The sequence below is a fragment of the Prosopis cineraria genome, unplaced genomic scaffold, assembly GCF_029017545.1.
Source record: "Prosopis cineraria cultivar Desert tree isolate PC_DT_omini unplaced genomic scaffold, ASM2901754v1 PC14, whole genome shotgun sequence".
Lineage (NCBI taxonomy): Eukaryota > Viridiplantae > Streptophyta > Magnoliopsida > Fabales > Fabaceae > Prosopis > Prosopis cineraria.
Window position 1 is genome coordinate 7,535,026 of NW_026555345.1, and position 9,905 is coordinate 7,544,930.

The 9,905-nt window shown below is 34.9% G+C and overlaps 1 protein-coding gene across 1 annotated transcript; it reads left to right on the forward strand.

Moving 5' to 3' along the window:
• Nucleotides 1–1,653: 1,653 nt before the first annotated feature.
• LOC129293802 (uncharacterized) lies at nt 1,654–7,940 on the forward strand. Its single transcript, XM_054931911.1, has 5 exons — nt 1,654–2,447; nt 2,599–2,666; nt 2,766–4,526; nt 6,751–6,862; nt 6,989–7,940. The coding sequence occupies exons 1-5, from the start codon at nt 2,288–2,290 to the stop codon at nt 7,741–7,743; spliced, it is 2,856 nt and encodes a 951-aa protein (XP_054787886.1). The 5' UTR covers nt 1,654–2,287; the 3' UTR covers nt 7,744–7,940.
• The last annotated feature ends 1,965 nt before the right edge of the window (nt 7,941–9,905 follow it).

The following is a 9,905-nucleotide window of genomic DNA, read 5'->3' on the forward strand; positions in this document are numbered from 1 at the left end:
CTGTTCCCAATATTTTTTTTATTTTATTTCTTGTCTACTTTCATTGGATTTAATTTCATTAATAAATATAATTTATTAAATTCTTTTATATGCTAATTATATTTTTTTAGATCTTTCATTTCATTCATTGGATATACCTTGAAAAATAATATCAACAATAGCAGCCAGTAACTACAGGTTAATTGGGGATCATCTTGAAAGAAATTTAGTTACTTTCAGGAATATTTATGCAAGAGAATCTAAATCTTACTATAAGGACATTTATCGGTAAAATTTAAATATTCATACCTTAAACAATTATTTTATTTACATGATATCGTCTAAACTAAATATCTATTTAACAATTAGTATTCAAGTTTACCCAAAGAAAATCACATTCAAGAATCAAGAATTCAAATTAAATAAAAATTATATTAAGGAGGTTTTTTTTTTTTGCCACAATATTAAGGAGTTTCTGACTCAATATAGTAAAGGATCTTAGCAATTATATTTAGACCAAAAATTAGTATACTATGAAGTCTTACTTTTACAGGGATTTATTATAACATTTTTAAAAATCATAATCAAAATTTAAAAATATCATATATTTAAATAATTTGAAAAGAAATTTTTATATTTAATAATAGTTTTACAAACAAATTGGTTAACCAGTGTTTTGACTTTTGAATGATAAATAAAACAAGCATTTATTTATTTTTTACATAAACATTTGAATGATAAATTTTTATTTGTTTTGACTTTTGAATGATCATATTTCTTATCTTTTAAAAATCTTTAAGGAATCATAACTACTATCTTAAAATTTAGCTTCTAATTTCATTGTTTAAGACTTTGTTAGCACTTCATATAGTTAAAATTATTTCTTAAAATAAATTGGTCATTTTTCTTCATATCGAGTATTCTTTTATTCCGTTAAAAAATATAAGGTATTTTTAATTTATATTTAATAAAGCAGTTACTTATTTTTAAACTAACTCTATCTTTATATATTTATCTTTATTTAATAGAATGTTTACATTAAAAAATATAAAATAATTTATTCAATATAAACACTTTAAAAAAATGATTATACTTTAAAAGATTAAAAATGTCTTAGTATATTTTTTGAACATCTAATTTTTTAAAAAATATCTTTCTCCTTTAAACAAAGTGAGTTTTCTAACACTTAAATCATTAAATTTTCAAGTCGTTTCCTCATAATTCTTTGGTTGTTAGTGGTAGGAATTTTTTTTTAACAATTAGCTATATTTTGGGTAATTTTTTTGTCATTTTCTCTAAAAATTTATATATCAATATATTTTTATTTACAAACAACTTTATTTTTGATTCTAATTCTAATCTATTCTAAATATATATCTATTACTATTAGACAGTGAATATATCTAATAGAGATTTAATTAATTTTATATAATTAAAATGAAAATAATTCTTAATTTTTAAATATATATTCTTTGTAGGGTAAAGTTTAAGATTTGTTACCTTGAATCTAATATATTTTAATATCTGCTGTTGAGTTGACCAATGCTTCGCCGAGCGTGGGTGGCCATTTTGTCTCTTTACGTTAATCCTTCTTACGCGCTGTTCAAAACACGCGCATGCACGCACACTATCACTACGGCTGGGCTCCATAAGATGGCGCCACAAGCAGAGGAGAGTCATAAAAAGCTTCGTTCCGCTGTCAATGGCAGAGTCTCGAGCTGAATTTCTGTCTCGGGGTTCACAAAAATTACATCGAATTGCATGATTCTCAATAATCCTAGTGTTGTTATTATTATTTTTTTCAGAGCTTTTTATGCTTTTGATTTTGGCGTCTCACAAGGGACCTTGTTTTTGCTTTGTACCGAAAACGCTATCCCTCTTTTGCTTGTGGAACTATAGAAAGAAAGCGTGACGGGTCTGTTATGTTCTGTTCTTTGTGAGTGGGTCCGTTCTTTCTCGCTCAAGCGTTGCTTTCTGCTTCAGGCTATCGTGGGGGACTCAGGGATTTTGCAGGGTGTTACATGTCTTTTGCGCATGACATTATTGTACGGAGTTTCCACAAGTGATTTAGTTGTTTGGGGGTCCTGAGGTTTGGAAATGGGTGCAATTTGGGGTAAAAAAATATTAGGTTTGAGTTTTGGAAGAACGAGAGATGGGTTTCAGTAGATTTCTTTTGATAATGTAGGCAAAAAGAAGAGTCTTCTGGTTTGGATGATTTTTGGTTTCTGTGAGATTTCTGGAGCTTTATCACAAATCTAGTTTTTATCAAGGAAGGTAATAATTTCTCGTGCTAGTAATTAATTCCGAAATGAATGATTCTTCTGGAAAGACGTCTTCGTGTTTGGCAATCACTGAGAAGAAGAAGAAGCAAAGACCCGGAGGTTGCATTGGCCTTTTCTTTCAGCTCTTTGATTGGAATGGAAAGCTCGCGAAGAAGAAGCTCTTTTCTAAGAAACTTCTGCCTCCTGGTTAGTCTCTTCGTAGTTGGCGAGAATTGCCTTTCTTCAGTCTATCTTTTTCTTCTTTTTGGTTTTTTCGGGTCTCTTTCTCGTTCTTACTGGGTTTGTGCTTCATGTTTTGTGAATTGTACTTATACATTGTTTGATCTTTGTTACTCAGCTCGTGCAAAACAAGCTTCTAAAAAGTTTAAAGGAGATGAAAGAATGCCAAATTCCAAGCTCCACTTGGTAAGCCTGATCCATGCTCGTTGGTCTTTATATTTATATTGTTGCCTTTTGTTTTGTTAAGTGCTGAACACTTTTTGATTGGTTATTTTGGAATCATAGATTGCTAATGAAAACAGAGGAGGCTTCCCAAGTGCCAAGAAAGGTGGGAATCGTAGATTAGAATTAGAACCAAAGGACGATATGCGAGTCCCCGGTCTGGTGGCTAGGCTGATGGGTCTGGAATCTATTCCAGCTGATCAGCGAGACAAACCTGAGAAAGCTTCTTTTTCTGGTACTTGTAGTGATGGGAAGGATGAATCTCTGGGTAATTATTGCGAGTCAGAAGGGCAAGCTGGTAATTTGGAAACGAGAATTGTGAGACATGATTCAAGACCTCAAAAGGTTCAGAAAACGGGGACATATGAGAGAAAGGCAATGGCTAAGTTTGGAGCCGAAGCCCTGCAAATTAAGAGTGTTTTCTCACGAGCAAGAAAGCACAATAATAGTTATCATCACCACCCAAAGCTTGCTTCTCAGTTGAAGGGTCCTAAAATTAATTCTGGAAAGAATGTGTCTCGAAGCTCAAGGTTAATAGGAGCAGCAACTAAGATTTTGGAACCTGGGCTGCAAGCTACAAGCAGAGCAAAATGCTCTCTTACATATTCAAGTTCCGCATATGCTTCTAAGAATGATATGATGACAGATAGGGTAGGGATTAAGTCAGCAAATCCACAAAGTCAATCTGGGTATGATGCAAATGCATTCAAGCCTTTGACGGGATTAATGGGGAAGGCTTCTTGCAAAAATTGTGGTAATTTGCTTGATGTAATTGACTGCAATCTTGATGCTGAGGAGCATCCAACTGTTCCTCCGCCTACCTTTTCGGAAGTGATCAATACCTCCTCTTTGGCAGAACAGAGTAAGGTTAGATCACTTATGCCCCCTCATGAACAAGAAAGTGATGTGGTTCTTTTAAGACCTCAACGACATATTGCATTGAATATTGCAGAAGATGGAAGAGGTAACACACAGCTTGGTCATGAACTCTCTGCCAGAAAAATGCCTCTGCTCCATGAAGGTCCTGCACCATGGAATTCATTGCACCAACCGTGCAGGACCATAGAGCATGATGCATCTTCTGTTTCCTTCAGGCACAAAACTCAACTACAAGAACAGATTTTAAGCAGTGAAAGAACTTCACCTGGATCTAAGGTAAGTAAGACCAAAGACTTTGTTGCTTTGAACAGAAACCTAAGTGGTCAAAGCAAATTGAGATCTCCTACCAAAATGGAAGCTTCAAAGTTTGACCTAGAGAGGAAGCCTTGTAATAGACAGGTTGATTCCTTGCCTCGTGTGAGGACAATGGAACGAAAAAGAAGGATCCCTGGTATTGCTCAAGTTGAAAGTACAGCTTCTGTTAATTCAGCTACCATGAAGCAGAGAAATGCTCGATGTGATGCAGTGGGTGGAAAATGGAGGGACATCAGTGCTTCTTCCTTTGACAGTACTAATGTTATACCGAAACAAGTTACTCAGGGAAAATCATACAAGTCTACTGACAAGGTCAATGATGTAGTTTCATTTGCATTTAATTCCCAATTGAAGCACAAGACTGGTATTACCGCCAAAAAGGAAGAGACAAGGAACAAGAATGAGATAAATACATATTCCCAGCAAGCTTTACATTTGAGAGGAGATGTTTTAGCTGCTTTTCTAGAAGAGAAATTGAGGGAATTGACCTCTCAAGATGAGAGGTTGCCTATTGGCGGTCCACCAAAAAAATCACCTGCCATGATTCTTCAGGAGCTGATATCTGCTCTAAGTGCAGAGCAGCTGACCTGTCATTATGGTCATATCGTCAATGTAAACAAGGGCTTCCATGTAAGTCTTCTCTATGTTCCTATGCTGTGGTTTTGCTTTGTGACTGTTTGTGTTATTAATTATGGGCTTGTTTAGCTTTTATCCAACTGCCTCATTTTCACTTTGCACGCTAATATATATATATATATATATTAAAAAAATTACACGATGCATTCTACTCGAGTTCAGTCTGACCACGTGCTGTCAATGTGCTGCACTGACACTGTCCAAAAATGCTTTTCAGCTTGTTATTTGAGATCTTGATTTATGATATGAAGTGTCTGACCAGATGTACCAGTTGATCTAATAAAATGCTTTACAGTTAGGGATGAGACTAAAGATACTTTGCATGTCTGCATCACATCATAATCTCGCCCTTATGAGCTTTTTACTCGTTGTTTTGACTTTATCTTGTGGTCTTGCTTTGTCTATCAAGTCAAATCAATCATAAGTAAAATATACACAACGATACATGTAAAAGACATTTTCAGCTTACTAATCTTATAGAATGTTACATAGGCATGCCTAACCTGCGCCTCCCTGGCACAACTTGTTTTTTGACATGATATGTGAGTATGCATTCCATTCATTGATAAATATTTGTAATGAAGAATGGGATAAGAATAATAGGGGTGATATAGTAATGATTAGTAGTAAGGGATTAAGCAATTAATTAAGGATAAACACCGGAATTGGACAAGTCTAGAATTTTCTTCAATGTTACTTTAAATCAGAATTATTATTTTTAGGCTTCAATTAATTATTCTTTAATCTTTTTCTTATTTGGAGTGCCTCTTATGCTCTATGTCAAGCCCTCATAATGTTAGCAGGGATAGCTTAGCCTTTTGATTCATCATTGAATAAATTTCTTTTATTCTCTCTTGGCTTTCTCTGCCTCCACTCTATTTCTTCTATGTTATCTTCCTCCCCCCCCCCTTCCCAAACCCTTCTTTCCTCTTTATTTTCATTGCTCCTACATTAAAATGTCATCGTTACCTCATAAAGTCCGCGACTCATTTGAACATGATAAACTACAAACATCAATTAGGTGAGTGTAAATAGTTGTGCACTTATACAAGTCTTTCATAAAATACTTGCATATGTATATCAAGATATAAAGTCAACTGTGTTGATAAATCATCTTTAATGTGCCTTCATTATAGTACAAATCAAATGCTGTGGGAAAATTCATGCCGCTCCACTTTAAATGTTTGGAGAGAATTATGAATACATGGGTGGCTTTGCCTTTGATGAAACCCTTGGTCATGGCTCATGACTAATCAAAATATCAACTGGCATCAGCTAGTGCTTGGTGTCTGCAAAAGTAGACCATAGATGTTGTTTTCTCTTAACATAACTGAATCATATAAGAACCTAGCCTAAAAAGTGAGGCTATAAATCCAGTGCCAACGGATTCTATCAGCTTTATCAATTGAAAGATATTTCTGATACTGTCTTCAGTTGGTGATTGCAAGGATGTTAGGCATATTTCGATCCATGAAATAATGCATACATATCTTCGATACCTTGCCATTGAAGACTGCAGTAACGATGTATAACCATATTCTATTGATTTGACAGCATGCTTTTGAGGTTAGAAAATCAAACATCCATCTCTTCATGCATATGCTGGGCTGACTATATAGAGTTATTTTTGTCTTGTTTGATGTAGTCTCTTACCAGTCATTAACTTAATGGCAGAATTTAACATGTAGCTTTCTAAATAATGTTCCCGGTAACATCACCTGTGCTTATTGATTATTTGATGTGGAATGTATAGCCGAAGAAGAATTGAAGAGCTTTTAAATATCAAAGGAATTTTTTTTTTTTTTGTAGTACCAGTTTCACATGCCCTTGTGTTCACTTTCTTGTTTTGTTTCCAAATCACTCATTTTAAATGAATCTCTTGTATGCATAATGCCATCACCTCCAGTCTTTGCAATAGGGTCTTTTCATTGGATTGCATCACTAAATTGATTGACACTTCTCACTTTTTTACGTATGATGAGGCCATATTCTTGATGAGTTAGATCTTAATAGTGAAGTTGGTGATTGGAGTAGTTTACTTGTCAAGTTATTTGGATGAGCCTGGCATTGTTATCCCTGATTAGGACTGAATTGGCTTGAATTTTGAGAACTGTTTTCCGTTTTCATTGTTTTCTTCTCCATCCTAAAAAATTTTAGCTGCATTAGCTGACAACTATATTCGACAGTTGACATTATCTTCTATTTCCACTCTGATCAGGATGGGGCAGAAAAGAAAAGTTTAGTGGGAGCCTCTTGCAATGTTAATCATCTTAGTCCTGGATCTGTTTTGGAAGCTTCTTTTTCTTCCAGTAGTCTGGATGAAAGCTCAGGTAGTGAATATATTTTCATTTTTATTCTTTAAAAAATTTGTGTTTCTAATTTTCATCTATTTTACCTCTCCAATTTTTTGGTCATCAGTGTAAGTCCATTGTTGATGGATCTTGATCTTATTCCAGGGCATGATCTTCACACAGAGTCTATGAACTACTCATATGATCAGTTGGAATATGATTCTCAGCTTTTAGATTCTGTAACATTATTGAACAAAGGGAAGATAGGTAGTGAGCAACTGTCTGTGATTGTTAATCACATTTCTATGATATTTCGAAGTCTAAGCTCATTGGGGACAACACTGACAAGAAGTAAGCTTGAACATGTGAAAGATGTTATCATGGATGCTGAGTTGTTGCTTGGAAGTACCATTACCATACACAGCGGAGATGGTGTGCCGCATCTTTTTGTTCCTCGCTTTCTCCTTGATAAACTGGATACCATGTCTGACGATGATGCTCTGTGGATTGATTTTAACGGCTCTGCAGGCCACGGGGATTCTAAAGAGAGAAGCCGATTCAAGGAATTTCTCTTTGACAGTGTTATAGAATATCTTGAATCAATTTGTTGCACATATTGTAAATGTGGCTTCAGGACATGGACCAAACTGCCTTTATCCATTAATGCTGGGATGTTGGTTCAAGAGGTTAAGAGGTCAATTAAGAAGTGGGGCTGCATGGTTGTGATGATACCAGATGAAATAATAGAATGGGAGATGAGCCACTCCAGAGGGAAATGGACTGATTTTGATGTTGAAGCATTCGAGGCTGGTGTCGAAATTGACGGGGAGATACTTCAAAATTTAGTTGATGAAATTGTTGAAGACCTTGTAGATTTTGGAGGGCAGTCATTTGAATGTATACCTAGATGTTGCTACTAGAATTATCCATGTTTTTTTGTCTTTGTATAAATGGAAAAATGGTGTTTGTAACAGGGCCCATGTCGAACAAGGATGCATTCTTGGATCTGATCTTGCCCAAAATAACCATATATATATATATATATAAAATAAGTCATCTGAAATTGTTGTCTTAACCATATTTTAATTCATATCAGCATTATATTTTCAAATATCAATTCTTTTGCTTCAATGTTTTTTTTTTTTTAATAATACTAGAAAACTTCATTTATAAGAATGTAAACAGGTACAAACTAAGAACAGTCGACAAGAAGGAAAACACAAGAAACTCCTCAAGGAAGCAAAAACTCAATCTAAAGAGGAAGTTCCTGATACAACTTGGAATCACAAAGGATATTATGAGTTAACTTATCTAGATAGTTGGTGACCTTGTTCTCATTTGTATACAAAAAATGAAAACTAACAGTCCAATTTCTATGTATTAGTCTCCGTATAGCTTGAACAATATCACAGAAAGGATGATAATTATGGTTGTCCCATATGATAGTCGAAATGGTATACACACTATCACAAAAGACCTCCATAGCTCTAAATCTATTCCAACATAATTCCAAATAATAAAAAATGCCATAAACTTTAGCAATGCCTATCGGAACATGATCTAATTTTGGACTAAAGCCTAAAACCCAATTGCCAATGGTATCTCTCAAGAATCCACCGCATGCACTACAGGCATCGACAAGAACGGATCTATCCATCTCTAATCTCATGCTATCAACTCTTTAAAGAGAGGGATGATCTACATGTCTTAGACCCTGATGATTCTCGATGTGAGAAAGAATCTTAACATCTGGTGCCACTTTGAAGAGAAAGGAATGAGGATTTTCCTCCTCTACTTAGAAAAGAGCCTCGTACCCATCTTTCTAAATGTTTTAACAAGTATAAGCAAAGAGGACATTCCATGGAACAATACCAATAAAGTGATTTCCAACAGGATGTTTCAAATTCCATGATATCTATTCTTGTCTTTCTAAGCCAAAGAATTTATCCATAACATCTAGCCATACATACTCAGTCCACCATTTCTTGGCATGTGGACAGTCATGGAAGAGGTGTATGGTGTCTTCATTGTCGGAACACCTCAAAGGGTAAGGTCTAACCACTGCTAGCCCTTACTGCTGCTGTAACTTCATTGTATGTATTCTGTCATGCGCCATCAACCAAAAGATGGTTTTGATCTTCTCTGGAATTCTCCATCTCTAGATGTTATGCCAAATGGGATCTCTATGCTCCTCTATACTTGTAGAAAGAACAAAATAACCAGAATTGACAGAATAGTTACCATTAAAAGGGAAAAATCCATAAGTGTTTGTCCTCTCCTCTCTCTTTTCACATTGGGCTCTTAAGTTGGTAATGATGCTCACAATGTGGTCCAAGAGTCAAGGCTACAATGTCCCATTCATTCAAAAAAAGAACTTAGTCCCATACACATTCATTTATATTTATGAATTCTCTACCCTATTAAACATAATCAATCAGTAGCTTTTTATTAAGGATCAACCTTTCAAACTAGAAAGAAGTATTACAACCTGACCCTATAGTTTTTCCAACCCATCTTGAAAAGACTAACCACACTTTCATAATACTTCTCCATATAACTGAGGCCCCTGTTTTTTTTCTTAACTTTTAGAAAATCCCCATCACCATACCTATACTTAGACTTCAAGACTTGTACTCAAAGGGTTTTGTCATTTGTTAAAAGACCCCTAGTGCAACATCTAAATGAATGCTTTATTTTGAAACTTTAGATTTCTAATGCCCAAGCTACCTAGATCCATATGTTTCTGTAGAACATCCCAAGAGATTAGGTGTAACTTTCGATCCTCAGCACTATCTCCCCAAATAAAGCCTTAACTGATCTTCTCAAGTTCATTCGGTATTTCGGTGGGTAAAAGAATAGTCTACATAAAGTAAGCTGGTAAAGCCGAGATAACCAACTTTATAAGAATAGATCTCCCTACCATAATAAGGTAATTACTCTTCAAACTTGGCATACTTTAACTTGCTTTATCTAGGATAGGAATAAAGAGTTTATTAGTAACCCTCTTGTGAATTAAGGGAACGTCTAGATACTTTCCTAGGTCATTAGTTAACCCTACTCCTAACCTCTGACTAAGTGCTCG